This window comes from Podarcis cretensis, assembly GCF_951804945.1.
Source record: "Podarcis cretensis genome assembly, chromosome: 10".
Classification (NCBI taxonomy): Eukaryota; Metazoa; Chordata; class Lepidosauria; order Squamata; family Lacertidae; genus Podarcis; species Podarcis cretensis.
The window spans coordinates 17,760,412-17,779,575 of NC_137179.1; the positions used below are offsets into that span (position 1 = coordinate 17,760,412).

General features: G+C 42.4%; 1 protein-coding gene and 1 long non-coding RNA gene across 6 annotated transcripts in view; one reads left to right on the top strand and one right to left on the bottom strand.

The window, feature by feature from the left end:
- The window catches only part of MICAL3 (microtubule associated monooxygenase, calponin and LIM domain containing 3), a 225,238-nt gene extending 206,691 nt beyond the window's left edge, over window positions 1-18,547 (top strand). For all 4 annotated transcript variants that reach the window (XM_079992104.1, XM_079992105.1, XM_079992106.1 and 1 more), the window contains 6 exons: window positions 106-156; window positions 10,601-10,666; window positions 10,796-10,846; window positions 13,565-13,664; window positions 14,263-14,336; window positions 14,430-18,547. In XM_079992104.1, coding sequence (XP_079848230.1) covers window positions 106-156; window positions 10,601-10,666; window positions 10,796-10,846; window positions 13,565-13,664; window positions 14,263-14,336; window positions 14,430-14,614 — 527 coding nt within the window. In that variant the 3' untranslated portion in view covers window positions 14,615-18,547. The remainder of the gene's footprint in view (window positions 1-105; window positions 157-10,600; window positions 10,667-10,795; window positions 10,847-13,564; window positions 13,665-14,262; window positions 14,337-14,429) is intronic.
- LOC307225319 lies at window positions 163-10,594 on the bottom strand. Of its 2 annotated transcripts, none has more exons than XR_013842869.1 (3): window positions 5,693-10,594; window positions 4,228-5,634; window positions 163-1,294 (listed from the first exon to the last, which is right to left on the bottom strand). It is a non-coding gene; the product is annotated as an uncharacterized lncRNA (long non-coding RNA). The 2 variants fall into 2 exon arrangements; XR_013842870.1 differs by having other exon boundaries at window positions 5,690-10,594.
- Window positions 18,548-19,164: the final 617 nt, after the last annotated feature.

Below are 19,164 nucleotides of genomic sequence, written 5' to 3' on the forward strand. Positions count from 1 at the left end.
TTTCTCTTACAGAGTGCTTTGAATCCTGGGCAGGGAGTGGGGAGGGCTAGCAGGGGTGGGTACTTGAACCAATAACTCTCTCTCTTCACCGATTCCTTGTTGTAGACTATTGGGGAGAGTCTTATTACAGTGACCTCATCGACTTGCACCTGGGTGGTATGTATGGCAGAAACCTCTTTGCTGGCACTAACCCTGCTGACACCTGCTCCCGCCACCCTCTCCCTCCACCTACTTCTTTCCATCCCTGGCTCCTCACAAGCAATGAGAAGAAACCAGTCTTGAACCTAATTGATTGGCTAGGGCACAACCCCTTTTCCAGCTCGGAGGAGAACTAGAAGTCCTTAATGAGCAGTGTTTTGGAATCGTAGAATCTCACAACTGCAGAGTTGGCAGGGACCCTGGGCTCGAACCACCAGCCATCTAGTTAACAGTCAGATGCACAATTGGGCAATGTCACATGAAGTCTAGGCTTTTTGCAAAACACCCCAGTGACGGGGGCGGGGGGGCGGGAATGGTTTCCATTGTGGTTTCCTGTAGGAAAACAACTAGGAATGAAAGTGGAAGAGATGTGCAGAAGTGCAGAGAATTTATTTCTCATCACTTTTTGAATATTAAACCCCTTCTCAAGGGTTGATTTTTTTACTCTTTTCCCCACCAGGATAAACCTCTGCACCAACTTAAAATAACCTTTCCTGAGAAAGAAGTTTAATATTCAAAATTTGTTGGGCAACAAATTGTCTTTTGTACACATTTTGAAATTTTTCCTTTTTTTATTCTGGGATTCATTGGAGGCCTGATCCAAAGTGTCACGTGCTGAGTTCTGTGCATGCACAGGGGACTCTCTTGTAAGCTGAGTGCCTTCTTTTTCCTCCAACACAATAATACTGGAGAAACCATTTTTGAAACATGGAGGTAAAAAACCCTGAGTCATCTCCTCCTCCTCTCTCCATTGGTGACATTTAAGAATTTCAGTCCATGGAAGGTTACGCCATAAAAATGTGTTAGTATTTAAGGTGTTTTTGCCGCAGTGTTCTAATTTGACTATTCTTCTGGCATTTAAAAATGTGTAGTGCCACATTATTGCAATGAAAGACTTCACATTCATTTTGTGGCAGCCAATGAAAGGGAGGGGGACAAGGAAGTGCAATATTATATGTTGCATGTTTTTAATTTCTAAGCATTGCAGGGGATCCAGGAAGAGGAGAAAGAGAGACATGGGATTGCTGCTCTTGCCAGTGGTCAGTGTCTGCTGTGAAAAGTAGTTGTAGCTTGAATGTAGTTTCAGGTGGTGGTGCTGTAATGAAAAATAGAGGGACCTCTGGGGTACATGTACAAGACTTTAGCTAAAGGAGCTCTCTGGATCATGGCCTCTTTTCAAACTTCATAATTTAACCTGGAGTAGCTAACCTTTGAGATGTTGTTGAACTACAGCTCTCATTAGCCCTGACTGTTAGCCATGCTGTTTGGGACTGATTGAGGGCCATAGGTTAGCCACCTCCAGTTTAGCCCCTAAACTTAGTTGTGCTATGCATTTTGTTGATAAGTAAATCCAAGCTATTGATTAGAATTTTCTTCCCAAAGATAATCTAGCACTTATATACTTTATTCTCCCTCAAGGATTGTTCCCAATCCTCAAAGCAGTGACAGCTGCCCCCTCAACACACTTTGTTACACTTTATATTTTCTTTTTAACTGCTATGCTTCTTTAAATACTGTTGCCTGTTATTGTAGGGAAAGTTGTACAGATTATCACACTTAATCCGCACTGCCAAACTACAATTTGAGTGCTAGAGTTACTATAGATGGATGGGTTGCCAGGAGAGTACACAAATGTTACACATGCCCTGTCATTTCTGAAATTAAAGAAGAGTTTGAACAAACCTTCAGATGGTATTCACAGGCTCTTTCTCTTTCCTTGTGTAAAGTTCATCCTCAAAGATCACCCCAACATGATACAGTTCCTATTCTTTTCTCTTTTTTGTCTTTCTTCCCCCCACCCCCATGTATAGTGACTTTTTTATGAACACCCCCCACTCTGCAGTAATATTACAACTTTAACACAGGCCAGCACAAATTGTGTCCCATCAAGCTTACTGGTCATGTATTATGACATTGCAGGTACTTGATAGCCTTCCTGTTTTTGCAGTCTGAGGCAAAACAAAACATCAGATGTTGCTTGAAACCCTGGTGGGCTACATTTGACATGGTGGGTTACCAGTCATGCAGGACTGATTCAACACATCTTTGGTACTACAGCTGTTTTCCAAGGTGTCTTAAATTCTGGTCCTTACTCCTTGGGAGTTGGTGACAGAAGGATGTATTGCCAAGTCTCCTTAAGGTGACTGTTGTATATCACTAATGTTTTTGAACTATTGCTGTGTCACTTCCATAAAAATCAAGCAAGCTACCCGTGTTCTTCAGACTGACAGTTTGCAGGTTAAGGAGATCAACAGTGTTTTGTGGTTTCAACCCTCATAGTTTAGAAATAGGTAAGTGGTGGCCCAGGAAGTTATAGGCCCCCAGGAATTTCCTAACTTGGCCCTATCATAGTCCCAAATCTCAAAGGGTTCCCCTTTCATTATTTTGCACCATTCCTCCATGCAAAGGAGACATAGACCCTTTCTTCCCCATTGTGAGCAGCAAAATGCTCTGCCAGTTTTCACCTTCCATACTTCAGCAGCTGACATGGAAGCCAAATACAGAGGTCGGTTTGGAGAGTGCCTGAGGTGCTTGGCCACCAAACTATTTCTTGTTTTAACATGTTGTGGGAGATAACAGAAAGATTTAAGCCCTTTCTCCATGCCTCCACTCACCTGGAGTCAATCAGTAGGTGGAGCAAATGCTGTTGGCTCTCCAGCCCTTGCTCAAAGCAAAATGACACATCCCTGCTAGAAAGAGTTGCTGGCTCCTCTCTGGAGACCAGTGCTTTGCCTATGTGGGGTTTCTTTCCAAGTGTGCCGCTAGGGGGCATTGTGTGCCCACAGACAGAGCTGTAAAAGGGTTAATGCAAAGTTACACCTAACAGGTCCTGCTCCTAGCTGATGCAGCTCCCACACTTCCTTCTCCTCCCCCCCCCTTCCCTTCCTAATTCCCTCTTGAAGGCAGCAGTCCTGTCATTTTTGCTAACAGTGGCTTTAAAAAGTAGTCATCGGAGTCATTTAAAGGGACACTGTCGTTTTTCACGTTAACTAACCTCACTTTCTGTCATAAAGAACTAGCCTAAGTAAATTAATAAATCTCATTTGCTTCTCACGATTATATCCTTTTGTTCCCTACATTTCCTGTTTGGATAAATGTACGCAATATTAGCCATGGTTACTTCTTCCCTACACTTTTGGGGTTTTAAAGGCATTTTTATTTTTTTTATTTTTGCTAGTTTCAACTCCAGCCCAGATAGCAGTAATAATTCACAATTCCAAATGGAAGATCATTATTATTTTAATCTGTCTTGATTTCTTTCTTTTTCTTTAATCTCCAGCAGAAAACTTCACTACTTGGCAGTATCCCTTTAAATAAAATGCAGTGTTGTGTGCAGAAAAAGACACACGTGGCTTTGTAGTGTTAGTTCTTTTTATACTCCTCTGTGACTGGTGTTTGTTCAGTACTTCCTCACAGGGCTGCCAGAGTGCTCAAGAGTCACTGTAGTGTAGGGCCTAAGAGGCTGAACTGTGAGCTAGGGAATCCCTGGTTCAAACCTCACCTCTGCTGTTCTCACTGAGCCACCTTGGGGAAGTATGGGCTTAATAATGGCTGCCTTAAATGGTTGCATATAATACGTTTCTATGCCTGTTGTAATAGATATAATAGGATGATTGGTTTGAATAGCCAAGGCACTTCACAAAGCACCGTATAAATGCTAAAATTTATATATACTTCTAAAGGCGCTGCCAGAAAGTCCTCTCCTTCATCTTGCCAGTAAATGTAACCAATGGGTCTCAGCCTGAATTGACTTCTGCATTCACAATGGGTTCTGCTCAAGATAAAGGAGGAAACATGTTCCAGCCACGTTCTTGCTATTCCCTGGGCATATGTTCATTTGCGAACCGGCTACTAAATGCTCTTGCTTTGATACGAGAGAGATTCAGCGTGCAGGTGTATTCTTACGACCCCTACAGAAACAGTTGCTATATATGGCAGAGATATATGATGCACCCGTGAATGCCTGCGCATGTTCTTGTATGGCATATGCACGGCCTAAGAAATTCTCAGCAGTCATGGCTTGATCACCTGGTGAGTACAGGAGAAGGATGTTGTGCTGAGAAGGGGCTCAGTTCAGGCATTTCCTTCTCATCACGTCAGGTGTTCAGTGCCAGCAGCAATTTCGGGTGCTGGCATGAAGGTGTCTCCCATTATTCTTGGTTTGGACTCCAATATCCATCATTGGAAGCAAAATTCCAGTGGTTTACATTCAGGGCTATCGGTGCTAAGCTCCAAACCCTTTGGTCAGACTCATACTCCAGCTGGGTCAGTGGGTTAGATGGAGGCAGATTGCACAATAAAGCACCAGACCTTAGCAAGGGGAGTCCGGAAAGCTGTGCCAGGATCAAACCAAGGTCAGAAGGGATCAGTCTAGTCCAAAAGTAATCCAGGACAGCATTGGTAAGCTTGGGGTCCAGGGTTCAGCGACTGATGAGCTCTAAAAAGGAAGCAGGGGGAGGCAAAGGAGTCAGGTTCAGAAGTAAGGAGCTGGATGGTGGATTGTTTTCAACAAGCAGCAGACTCCAAATGAAGCCTGATATAGCCTAGAATCCCAAACCATGCCATCACCAGCTTCAGGTGCTTAAGTCTGCCGTAAGAGCCTTTGCTCTTGAGTTTTGTTGGTTACAATAAGCCTTTGACTCAATAATTACACAGCAACACAGTGTGCATTCCCTCACTGACTAGCTGCCTGGGCTGGATCTTCTGGCCCCAATGTCTTTGAAGCCTGAGAGGTTGATTCAGCCTCCCCCTTTGACTTTGCCTGGGCTTCTCTGCCAGTGGTGGCTCAGGAACACACCACAAGGTCCTTTCAGAGCAAACTCTAGTAGTAAGCTGTGGCAGAGGCCTTCTGGTATACCAGGGACTTCAGAACTGTCATTATAGAGGTGGGGGGAAATATTTCACTTTGGGTCAACGATCAGGAGGTCTTGATGATATTGGGTTGAATGCATGTTGATTTTATCCTTAGCTTGTATAGCAAATTAATTTTCAATTTTATTGTGTAATAGTAAAATGTATCCAGTAGCCAGAATCTTTTTGGATGTCTCTAAGTGATATTGGAATAATTATTTTTAAGCACTAGCAAACCAGGGCAAAAGAAGGCAGTGGTGTAGCCAACAGTATCAAGGAGTGTAGAGGCAGTACTGGTCTCTTGGCATGTAAGGAGTCAGTTCCAAGGACTCTGTAGCAGGAGGAAAACATGGTTATCAGCATTTGATGCCAATGCCAGGCTTATGGCTGAGTAATCCTGCACTGGAAGAAAGGAGAAGTATAATTGATTATAAAACAGAGTTGATCAGAGATGGAGGGGCAGGTCTGACAGATGTTCACAAGAGAGATGTTCAGACTAAAATGCAGAGGATCAAACATGGCTCAAATAGAAATTTATACTTCCCCACTTCTCTCTGGATTCACCTTACCCAGATGGGCAGGGTACTAATAATAATAATAATATAATAATAATAATAATAATAATTAATATTACTATTACTACTACTACTACTACTACTACTACTCAGTGGTTCAGCAGTCACCCTTGCTTCAGTTCCCTGACTTGACTTTTTTGCCTGGTGATGCATAATGCAGGACACTCTTCTCCAACTCTTCAGTGAATTCTTGAGTTTTGGAACACCTGATGCTAAACCTAAGTGATCCTATGATGCCATTATGCATGCTGATTTGAATACATCACACTTATAGGCTGATTATCAATATCCAGTGAAAAGGGGGGAAGGGGTGTTTCATATTAATTATATATCACATACGGTATCATATGCAGAAGACTAACTGCAGCCAAATGTATGGAATTTGGGTTTGCATCCAGTGTTAGCATCCAGTGCACATATGTGTGCATGCATTTGTACAGTGGGTTTATCTGTTTTAAAGTTATTTTAGTGCTGCAATAATCTAGGGTTAAATATATTTCAAAAACCAGGAGTTTTTTGTTTGTTTTTTACAAAAATGCCAAAACAACGTGGTGTCCAGGAAATCCAGACATATGGAACCCTATAATAATCCACTGTAAGCTGTACCTGTAGTGCTTAAACAAAAGGGAGACATTTATAGTAATAAAGTAACATCTTTGGGTCTCATGCGTCTTACTGTCAACTTTTTTTGCAATGGTAATACAGTTGTACCTTGGATCCCGAACACCCTGGAACTCAGATGTTTTGGCTTCTGAATGCCGCAAACCTGGAAGTGATTGTTTCGAATGTTCTTTTGGAACCCAAATGTCCGACAGGGCTTCCGCAGCTTCTGATTGGCTGCAGTAGCTTCCTGCAGCCAATCAGAAGCTGCACTTTGGTTTTGGAAGTTGAACAGACTTCCGGAACTGATTCCATTCAACTTCTAAGATACAACTGAGTTCAGTTAATGCAAGATGACTGTGCATTGCATCAGAACGTAGGCACCTGTACTTCCAAGCAAACTTGCATAGAACTGGATTCTAAGATTCATTTAGCTTGGGCATTTTTGTTTCTAGTTTAGGAAACATACACTAAATAATGATCTTTTGCTGGATGCATTCTTTGTGTTGGAACTCTGCAAGTATCTGAGCTACATAAGATCTATTTCAGTTCATGCCCTAAGCAAAACAAAAAGGAGGGTGTGATCATGTTCAAGTTTGATGCCTTGCTGCATGGTACTTGAAGGCATTTCTTGACCAAACCCAAAGTGAGTTGAGTTGCCGCTTGATCCTAGTTGGCGTAGCAAAAAATTGATCAGGATCAGTCTAGTTTTTTAATAAGATATGTATTTCATAAATTGCTGCAGGCTTTTAAATAGTGTCTCACTAGTCAGTTACCAGTGGTGAATCATCATCTCTTGGCGATGGGAGCTTTTATAAATTGTTAAGACATTTTGTTCTGAGTGTACTTTCAGGCGGTCTGTGTGCTACACATAACTTGCTAATACAGTGGTGCCTCGCAAGACGAAAAACTCACTAGACGAAAGGGTTTTCCGTTTTTCGAGGCGCTTCGCAAGACGAATTTCCCTATGGGCTTGCTTCGCAAGACGAAAATGTCTTGCGAGTCTTGCGAGTTTTTCCCCTTCCCCCCCCCCTTTTCTAAGCCGCTAATAGCCGCTAAGCCGCTAATAGCGCTAAGCCGCTAATAGGGGTGCTTCGCAAGACGAAAAAACCGCAAGACGAAGAGACTCACGGAACGGATTAATTTCGTCTTGCGAGGCACCACTGTATAGGCATTTGCTGATGAGCAATAGAAATGTTTGCTGTCTAGTAGCCTTTGTGATCTTTTTTTGCTTTAAGTTCAGTGATGCGGAGAAAGGATTTATCCATTTATATTATTGAATTATCTGTATACATAATGGACTATTCAACACATCTTTACTAATCGATGCTATGAATATTCTCTGTGGATTATCCATGGAGTTGGATAAGACATTCTATAAGACATTCTATTAGACATTCTATAAGAAATTCTATTTTATTGTTGTTAGCTGCCCTGAGCCCGGCTTCGGCTGGGGAGGGCGGGATATAAATTATTATTATTATTATTATTATTATTATTATTATTATTATTATTAATGGTCCAGCTTCTTCTGCAGGTACTGTTTGGGAAAAAATTGTAACTATTGGATATAGGTTTATTGACAATAGTAGCAAGAGGCCTGCCTATCGATGTGGTGGAATAAGCCCAAGAACCTTCACCCTCCATAGTTGATATTTCAGTCTGCCTTATCTCTTGAAACCCGTCTCTGCTTACTCCAGTATCAAGCTCTGGGAGCAAGGGTATCCTGTGGTTCCAACTGACTTAGTTACACCATAGACGGAGGGGCTCCATGGAGACACTTAAGCTATTATGTCAAACCATGGTTTGCACTAGCAGTGGTTTTGCCTCCAAGCTCAATTTACTCTTATCTCACCTGGAAATCTTCAGGTGAGATCCCATGCAGTGGCCTTCAAAATTGGGAGCTGTTCTGTGCTTGCATAGAGGTACTGTTATGTGAACTGGCATCTGCATGTGGGACAGGAATGGGAAACCTGTGGCCTTCCAGATCTTGTGGGATTACAGATCCCATCAGCCCTAGCTAGTAGTGGTCAGGAGTGATGGGAATTGCAGCCCAACATCATCTGGATGGCCACAGGTTCCCACCACTCATTCAGGATCTGTATCACTGAGTGTGGCAGCTAGAACTAGGCTGCTGCAACCATGGAAGTGGTAGTAGCTCCATATATAGCCTTGATACACACTGAATCTGCATAGAAGCCTGGTCTAGTTGCAGCCCAGTACACCATGGAATCCACCCAGTTCAAAGCAAAACATAAAGGTCATCTTAACCTTAATCATGACTGAGGAAGAACTTCGGCAAATGCAAGAATATTCAGAGAGTATTTCCTTTGGTGTACAGCTTGTCTGTGCATTTTAGAACTATTTAATCCAAGCAACCCACTTGTATTCTTGTATTTTTTACACATACTAAGAATGGAATACATATCTATCTAAGACTAGGCTTTGAAGGAGACCTGTGAAGTAAAAACAAAGCACCATTGCATTGCCACTTTAAAGAAAAACCTGTGTGCATTGTTACACTACATGGATTTTCATGGATCTCTTTCCCAAGTGACAAAAATACTTTTAAGGCATTCAATTTGTTGGTTGTTTGGTTTTGTTGGAAGGGGGGTGAGAGAGAAAAAAGTTGTCTGGGGATACTATGGAATGTCTTCAAACAAGATGAGTCTTCACATACAGATGGGCACCATGTAACATGTATATGCGATGTACTTTTAACCCTTTTCACACTGAGTATACATGTTTCTTCCTGTTGAGAGATTCACATTGCTCATTCACACACTATTTGCAAACTGATGTGCCTCCTCCCTTTTAACTTTGGTCTGTCCTGTGTGTTACTGCTCTAGTTCTGTGATGGTCCCTTCTAAAAGCTGTTCCCTTCCCAGACCTTATCTTCGTAAATGAGAACTGAGGCTTTCCCTCTCCATTATATGTGCATGTAGATCTGATTCCAGTGGGTTATAAATGTCCTCTTTTTTATAAATTCAGTCACTCCTTATTACACAGTGGCATTTTTCTTTTACTTCCATTCTACTCACAGACTAGTCAATGGGCCACAGGTCTTTCTGTAATATATAGATCACTGGGGGTTAACAAAGCACCATGGACTGCACTACTCAAGCCCCAGTGATCAGCTGGTTGCTGGGACTTCTGTACACAGCAGCACCCAGTTCCTCATCCCTATTCTATAAGATTATTCATCTCTTTATGTATAATCTACCACAATAATTCCCAAACCGAGGAATTCATTGGATAATTGATGGTTCCCATAAGTGCCAACCCATAGGAAGAGGCTATTCTCTGCATCAGAGTGTGTAAATTTGAGAAGTATTCCTCCCATTTTATTATTTTTTAATACAAACTACCTCTTTTATCAGAAATTTGGGAAATGTTAATTTACTTTGTTATATCTAATTAATTGCCACATACTCAAACTTCTTCCCCCCCAATCAAACAAACAAACAAACAAGCAAGCAAACATACATACATACATACATACATACATACCAGTGGGGCATAGTCCTCAACTTTCTGTCTACCCTTGATATTGGCAGGGCCAGAAATACAAACTATGCATGAATATGTGTAAAATACCGGTCAAGGCTTTGGTTAGACCCAGGATAGGGGAACATTTGGCCTTCCAGAAGTTGCTGGACTACAGCTCTCATCACCCTGACTGTTGGCCATGTTGACTGGGGTGAATGAGAATCCAAAAACCTTTGGGTCAGGGGGACAACAGTTTCTGTATCCCTGGTTTAGTCTAGGTTTGTTTGCCCATCATAGGCAGTCATTCCTGTTTTGCGCAATGATCTGTCTTTGTTTACTAAACACATAATACTTGCCACTGTCAAACTACTTCCTTGGACAATGTCACAAAAAAACCACATGGAATGTGCCAAGCTAATTTTCAAGATGGCCTTTTAAAACCTATTTGCTCTCCTGGTCTTTTAGAAACTTAATGTTGTCACCCTCCTCTTAGTGCTTTTATCTCTTAACTGCACCATGTGACCTGGAGGGTGAAAAGTCACCAAGCACAAGAAATGTCAAATGTTGGCATTTCCCCATTATCCCAGTAACTTTTGTCGCCCACACTGTTTCCCCTCCCAGTGCCACAGTCTGCTCTTCTCCATTATTCGTGTTGACAAAGGATGTTCCATCTGTAGACTGTTCCCCTTGTTTCTGCTTCTCCATTTCTTGTATTATTATTTTCTTTTCTACTTCTTCTTGTTGTTTCCTTTCTTTCTCACTCTTGTGCTTTTTTGTCCTTTTGCTTGTCTGTTTATTTTCACCCTGTTTCTCCTCCTCTCTTCCTCTCCACTTCCAACTTCCTCTTCCCTTCCTTTCTTCCTCTCCCATCTTTGGTTCTATTGAAGTTGAGCCCAATGCCGGGACACCACGCCGTAGACCTCTCTCCTTCTGCCCTTGCTGTGCCCATGAAGGTAATGTAATTTCTTGCATTCCCTCCATTCCGTTCCCAAACCACCATTGGATTGGTGTAGAGACACTAGTGAGCTAGCAACAATATCAAGTGGCTCACCGCCAAACTTTTCTTTCCTTCAATCTCAAAGAAACCCTCTATAACAACCTTGTTATGAAGTGTGTCTGGCAGGATCGTAAAGGTACAGTATCCTTTTTTCAGCTGTGCATTGTGGGGATAAGGATAGTCTTGAAGTTTATTGGCGCAATTGATCAGAAATGACTGTAGTGGCATCAGTTTCATGCCTTAAGGGTTCTGTTTGGCATGTTGGATGATCGTGCAGGGGAGTTGGGTGTGAGTCTACTTCCTTTAAAAAAAGGGTTAAAAGCATACTGTCTTTTGTAATGACTGGTTTCCCCAACAACCCTTGACTTTGAAAAGGCAACCTCCTGATCTGCCATAATCTAGACTGGTCTCCTGCAGTCCGTATCTTGCTAAGCATCTTCTTTATCCCAAGTGGAACCAGATTCCCACTGAAGTGTTTCCATTTCCCAAGGCATGGGGGGAAAGGGGTGGAATGTGACCGCCATGTATAACTTCGGCTAACCACTCTCTCTGCTTTTCATGGTGTGCTTTCATCAAGTGTTCATCTTTCCTCCCCACCCCTGCCTCTCCCTCTGCTCATTGGCTGTCTAAAAATAATAATAATAAAATATATCTACATCCCACAAATGAACAAAAGTTTCCATAGGTCAGTGTTGACATGTATTTGGCTGTTTTGTGCAGAAGTTTCTTTTCTGATTATCCTCACAGTGGAAAGGGTGGGGAGATTCCCCAGTGCTTCTCATGGCTCCAATGCACTGGACATCTGCATGTGTAAGCTTCTTCTCTCTTTCCACCATGGCTATGAGGGCACCTTGTGCAGAGATGCTCAGAGAGGCTTAATTGGGACCAAGCAATGGATAGGTATAGCCATCCACAGCCATGATTGGCTAGGGTGAGATTTTCGTACTGTGTATGTTTGCTTCTTGTGTTCTGGAGCTGTGTTGGTGGTTTTGGAAGAGGAGGAGAATTCTCGTTACCTGAGAATAAGTGGTAGGAACAGGGCCACCAAGAATCTCTGGACCACTTTGTTTTCTTGACCGTGATGGGAAATAATGTCTTGCTGCATAAAGACATCCTCAGTTACAAATGACGCATTAGTCAGTGCCATCCAGTACTGATAAGCACTACCAGGAGCAGATAATAATGCTTTAGTAGCTGGATCTGACTTGGTAGCTGACCATCCCCATTCTAGAGTGTCTCCCTTGGGCTTCCATAACCCCATGAGTCTGCATTTTTGAATAATTAGAATAGTGTCTAATACAAATATTTTGCCATTTGCACATAAGTAGGCACAAATTTTGCATCATATTTTCCTTAGAATAGATGTTCCAATTAGTTTTATATGAGATGAGAACTCATCTATGGTATGGATGAGAAACAGGAGTTAACCCTGTCTGCAACTTGACTGTGTTCTTTCCATATACTAGTTTCCTAAACTATTGACACCTCTGATAGGATGGTGAAAACTGATAGGTACAGGAAACAGCTGGTATCCCTCTGGGCCTACAGTGGTTAGGCCAAGACCCTGATCATCTGGAGCACATAACCAGGGCTTCACTTGCTTCCAAACTGATTTTTAGGATCTGAATCCAAACAGCTACCCATAAAGAGCTGCATATTTCATTACTAGATATGGGTTGTGGATGTAGCTCTCTAAAATAACATAAAATGGCTATGCTGTTTATTTCATATCAGGCTTTGCTACTGGGTCTACTAGCTTGGTTTTCATTGATTAAGCTTTTATTGAAATACAGTCATACCTCGGGTTGTGAGCGCTGCGGGTTGCGGGTTTTCGGGTTGCGGACCGCGCCAAACCCGGAAGTACCGGAGCGGGTTACTTCCAGGTTTCAGTGCATGCACAGAAGCGCAAAATGATCCCATGCACAGAAGCGCTGAATTGCTTTACATGCGTGCGCAGATGCGGCATTGTGGGTTGCAAACATGCCTCCCGCACAGATCACGTTCACAACCCGAGGTATGACTATACCTGGGAAGGTACCATGCTTCCTCTTCCTTTTTATGTGAACAGATTTTCTTCTTGTGCTTTTCTACCATGAACTAGTGGTCTTGAGCTGGTGAACTTCAACTGATTGAACCTGTATTTATGCCACACATTATGTGTTTTTTGTTTAAGTGAGGGATCTCTAGCAGACACATTGAGGCAGATCTGCCTGGTGTGACTGATAAAGCCAAGAGGAAGGGAAATTATTGATAGCAGTGGTCAGGAACTGGTTGCTTTCAGTCATTAAGTTAATGCAGGTGGCTTGAAAAGGGGAGAGCACAGCACGTAAGACTACAATACTGGTAGGAGCCAGAATCAACTCTGAAACAGCCCACCAAGGAACTGTTCACTAATCGCTCTATAGTTATATGTAAAGTGGACAAATGGGTGTTGAGTAAGGTGTGAGTGAGAAAACATGGCTTGAAACAGGTAGGCTTTGTTGTAAAGTGTTGGAAAGTGTCAGACCTATGTTTGAAAGTGTCCAAATTGAAAAGGACAACAGAAGAAAAATACTGAAAAGTGACTGTAATTATGGCTATTTGTTTGGTGGGAGATGTGATGGGGAAGGTAGATTCAGGGCACATGGATCCAGTGGGGTTTTTTTTGTTTCTTTTACTGGAGGTGACCCTCCTTCCTGTGTGCCATAGACAAACTAAACAAGCAGATCTGACAAGAGTGCTCTGGCAGCATCTAGCTCAGCTTTCTTTGCACATTTTGCCCCACTCCCATTTTTGTTCCTGCCTGCCTGCCTGCTGGATTTATGGAAATGGAGGGAATCTTTCTCCAAGCTGACCTAAACTGTTCTATTGGCAGGCATGGGGAAGAAGGACGACCCCAAGCTGATGCAGGAGTGGTTCAAGCTGGTGCAAGAGAAGAATGCCTTAGTGCGCTATGAGTCGGAGCTCATGATATTGTGAGTAAGGAGAGAAATTTCTGCATGCTTGGTCCAAGCAGAGAAGGGGAAAGACGAGGCAACTATCCCCAGACAGAGATATGTTATTACACCTGTTTCTGTCTTCACCTTTGCTGTGGTGACAATGTACAGATGGGAATCCTGTTGCTCTGGAGACCCATAGGCGCCCCAAGTAAAATAAAATTTTATAAAATTGATGAAGTGATCTGCTGCTGAGACCTGGTTCTCTTAGCAGTTCCTTCTCGTTCAGGATTCCAAATAAGGTCAATGTAAGAAGGAAGATCTTGTCCCTTGCAGCTCAGCCCTGATGTGCAGTGGGCAGTAGGGGCCAGATGGAGTGACTTGGCATTTTCCTGTTATTTTCTCATCTGCCTTTCTGACCATTCCACAACGTGGGTTTAGGTGAAAAACTGACATGTATGTTAGTCAAGGGAGGTTGTTCTGAACAAGGTTCTTAGTACAACTGAAGGGTTGCCTTACAATCAGTACTGAAAGGGAACACTTTACTACCATAGCGTGTTAGATTTTTAAGACAGTAGCTTAGACTGCTGCTGAAACAACCCAAACCAGACCTTTACCCATTCTTCTCTCCTTGCAGCGCTCGGGAGTTGGAGCTGGAGGACAGGCAAAGCCGACTACAGCAAGAACTTCGGGAGAGGATGGCAGTGGAAGGTAAGTCTCATCGATGTACTCTGGTTCCCAGTAGAAAGCCCCAGCTACTTCCTTGGCTAGTTTGACAAGACTGCTTGTCCCTTTCTTTCCTAGATCACCTAAAGACAGATGAAGAGTTGTCAGAAGAGAAAAGGATCCTGAATGAAATGCTAGAGGTGGTGGAACAGAGAGATTCTCTTGTGGCCCTCCTCGAAGAGCAGCGACTCCGGGAGAAGGAAGAAGACAAGGACCTAGAGGCAGTCATGCTGTCCAAGGGATTCAACTTAAACTGGTCCTGAGCTTAGCAGCGCACTCGTCTGCCGATCTGCGTTGTCCAGTTGGCATGTGCCAAGTTGGCTGGAGCTGCCTGGGTGGAGGAGATACCTTGGCATAGAAACCTCTTGAGGGTTCTTGCAGCGCCTGAGTGCTTCTTCCTGAGAGGGGGTTGGATCGAAAAGTGCTAAGGCCTGTATGAGGCCTGCAAACCCCAAGCCTGAGGTGGTCAGCTGAGGTTGTGTGCCTTCCTCAAGGACCTGTGCAAAGAGGCCATTGAGTTTTTGCGATCTCTGAGAGAGGCTAAAAAATGAGATGAAAACATTTTATTTAAAAAAAAAATACACCACAACTTTAACCAATTCAGGTGGGCCGTAGCTTGTCCGTTTCATATTTACTTAGCTGGTTGTGTTCTTGTTTTTGTTTTGAAATACAAATGCAAGAAGTGGCTACTCTCTTCTGAAGCATCACCCTGCAGCAGCCCACAGGAGAGCAAACCACTCTGTACCCCAGAGCACACTGTGTGTATGTTTAAGGTTCTCCTCACCAAAGAAGCCTAAAGCTGCCATTATTGTCTGCGTATGGAGGAACCCTGAATTCAGAGAGGACTGGAGACTTGGAAGGCTGGCTGACATGAAATACTTGCCCTGTGTGGTTTCTACAGAAGATACAGGCTCCAGTGGACTAGCTCTCTTTGCTGCAGCCTCCACAAGTTGCCATTGTTCTAAGAGGGGAAGAGTGTGTAATCCACCCCCTTTTTGCCATGCAGTGCTCTGGACTGAAAGTCACAGTTTTTCCTGTCTCCATTGACATTAGACTGCTCTGTTGTGAACCTTGTGACAATTTTGACACTGGAAAGTGCTGATTTTGAAAATGGGTTACTTATGAAGCAGTTTGCGGGAGCTCTTGGATGAAACCCTTTGCTTCGAATCCCCCAAGAATGGACTCTCAATGGGTTTTTGTTTTTTGCGTATATATCTATATCTATAGATATATATCTTTATTATTTTTTGCACGTTGGAAATGAAGCAAAAGACCTACCCGGGCCCTTTAGTCACTTTAGACCCTTTAATGTCTATTAACTTATTTTTTAATACTTGAAAGATTTGGGTTTTATACCTTTTTAAGAAGTGAGCAAATGTTTGAGTGGTGAATCTGTGTGCCTGCTGCATTCCCCAACCTTTTTCTTTTGTTCTTCTTATTTTTAATTTGCTCTTCTCCCTTTCCCTGTACCTATTTATTAGAGTTCTATTAATGCTGTTACAGTTACACACTACTTTTGATGTGGAGAGGAGATGCTTTTATGTACTTTGGACTTTTCCCTGCACCACGTTGAGGGGCAACCCTAGGAAATATGCAGGCAGGGATCCCAGGTAGGGTGTCTTCTCAATTAAGCTGCATCCTCACAAAGAGAGCTCACAAAGCTGAGTGGTGATGGCAGACTTTGCTCCTGCACTCCATATCCTCTGTTCCTGAATGGCAAACCTGTGCTTATTTTAACTACTGCTGTTTAAGGTTTTTGTAATTATAATTGTGGCATTGCCACTTTACCCCATGTATTTTAAAAAAAACCCACACATGCTGGCTCTGTAAAAATCTGCCTCCCAAGGGAAGGATTAGCACAAGCCCCCTGGTTTTGTCCTAGGCCTTCATTCAGTTGGCTCAGAAAAAGGTTTTACAGTGCAGTAGCAAATAGGAAATAACACAGAATAGACTCTTGTCTATAACCAGCTGAGAGGTTCCATAAGCACACCATGTCTTTCACAATAACTTTCTCAAAAGTGCCGACCTGCCACATACAGAATTTTCCATTCACATTTTTTAGCTCCAGTTGGACTTAGTTTAAAGAAAGAAAGCTGTAGTTCTAGTCTCCAAACAAAGTGCAGACTATTTTTTTAATTAACCTTTTTTTAGGGAAGCAGTCATCCCAAGAAATAGGCATGTCCTTTAAAGCAGCCACCATCTTATCTCTAGGTTTCAAAACAGGAAATGCTGTGTTTTCAAAACAGGAAAGACTAGAGAGAAAAAATGGAGAAAGGTTTTAAAACACCCATCCACTTCCTTGTTCAATAAAATGTCAGTACTGATGACGCTGAACAGAAAGCTGTTGAAACAACAGCATGTGTTGAAATGTAGTGTCAGAAGATTTTATGCCAAAGGGGTACCATGCCTGGCATTTGTTGAATATTAAGATATTGAAAGATTGTGATGCTACACTGGCAGAATTCATACCACATATAGTCCCAGAACAAGCAGGACTTGTGTGTTCATGGTTCATGAGACTTGGGGGGGGGGTGTTGTTCACTAGGACTGGTGTTTATTTGTAGCTTTCGAAACGGAGCGAACTAATCTCTGGTTTTTCTAATATTACTGGACTACAATTCTCATAATCCCTGACTACTGAGCATGCTGGATGGGGCTGATGGGAGTCCAATGGGAGTAAAAGGTTAGCCACCCCTAATTGAGGAAGAAAAAGAACCTATAACTTCAGTTGTCTCAGACAGCATCTTTGACATCCATAGAGACCAACAGGGGAGTGTATGGCAAAATGGAAGTTAAGCTCCCCTTCGTTTAGGATGGAGCTAGAATTCAGTTGTTAAAATTTGGTGTCTAGCCACATGAAAGAGGCAAATCGGAATTTGCATTAATTATTTCTGCTGTGCCTGGTGCAATTTATAATGGAACTGAGAAAATGGATTGTTCTGTAAAGTGGTCGTAATTGAACTCACTTCTATCAGTTCATTGAATTTTTCTCTGTAGGAAAATGTTGACACGCTAAGCTTCTTCCTAAGCTGCCTATAGCTGCATGTGGAATGAGAGTAGAACAGTCTGTCTGAGAAAGTGGAAGGGAAAGTCCTTCCCAGCTCCAGTGCAGCTGTGTAGCTCTGCCTCCAGTTAGCCCAGACTTCTTTTGGGCAGCTAAGACTCCCTTGTCACTAGAACTGCAGAGAGAGGAGAGGGGTTTTAGAGCCCATGACAGCACCAGCAGCATTAATCATATTTCCTCTTCCACTCTTAACATTTCCTGTAATATGTTGTGTTGATTGTGCTCGATCCTGCTGTCAGTCAAGAGGTTTCTTTAAATGCAGTGTCTGGCCCTCCTTTTACGACACGGTGCTAATGCAGAAGTAACAAGCACACCTGCTGCATCCTCTGGGTTTTTAATCTGTTTTTTTAAAATACATCCAGGTCAAAGGCGTTTTAGAGCATCAACAAATATATCCAGAGTTGTATAACCCAGTAGCACAAATTCTTTTTTATGGCCAAAAAAAAAAAAAAGGTTGATTCCCTCCCCACAAGGTTTTAAGAAAATGTATTTAACAGAATGTTTACATTTGGGCCCTGAGACGAAAGTGGTGTATTAGTTTTCCAACCTCATGTTTAAAAAAGAAAATGCTGTGATTGTTTGCAATAAAAATGTACCACGAAACAGTCTGTTTGATATGAAGAGGTAGAGGAGGGTTTTTCTCTCTCAATGCATGATAAGAGGACAGAAGGCTTCCAAAGAATTGCTGCCTTCAAGAGCACTAGCAGTGGAGCTTCATAAGCAAGGAAGGTAGATGAGACTGTCACTAAAGCTATAGGAGGAAGGGATGTCATGTTTTGATGGCATTGCAGTAATTTAATTTTATACGTATATATATATATAAAGAAGTATGTATGTGAAACAACCCTGTCCCAAGGAACTGTGGTATCTTCCCCTTGGGACAGGTGGGGACTCTGATATTCAGACTGTTTTATTGTTGGCGTGCGTGCAGTGTAACAGGAAATTGTGTACCGTACCTGTTTTCATGTCTAAAACATCCCAACCCCTGTTTTACTTCCTATTTTTGGTTGCATTTCATTCTGTACGTTCTTATGCACACTTGCTTTGTTGGTGTTGAGAGTTTAGCACCTCAGGTCACCAACGTAACTAAAAAAAATAAAAAATAAAAAATAAAGTCATTAATTTTTTCTTACTTCATTGGAATTTGATTTTGCTTCACGGTTCACGCCAACAGCAAATTGTTGGTGGCCCTATTCTGCACCGTTTCCAGTTCTACACTATCCTTTTTGAGATGTAATAACCAGAGCAGTACACACAGTTGTGTACAATGCTGCCATTTTGCTCCTGCAAGTCTTACACTTGTGAAACAGAACTTCCCCTTCTTCTCTCCCCTTAAAAATCTGTTCTAGAGGGTTGGCGGACCATGTGGAAAAGTTTTCATTTAGGGGGGGGGCAGGGATAGGAGAGGAATTAGAAGTCCTATTGCATGAGCAGAATGTCAATAGCACCACTATAGCACAAACCCAGTACAGTATTACAAGTTTGAGAGCACCATAGACTTTTTATAAAGATGCTATACCATATTGGCAATTTTATTTTCTATTGCTTTCCTAATTATCCACCACAACTCGTATGATGTGTTTCCAGTGTTTCATTGGTGGCTTAAGTTCTATAACATGGTGGACATGTCATTTATATATATAATACCCCAAAGCAAAAGAGGATGTATCTCAAGATGCTGAAAAATTTGATTTTGTTTTCAGAGCAGCCCGACATGCTATGGCCAATTTTTTACTTAAAAGCTGCCTT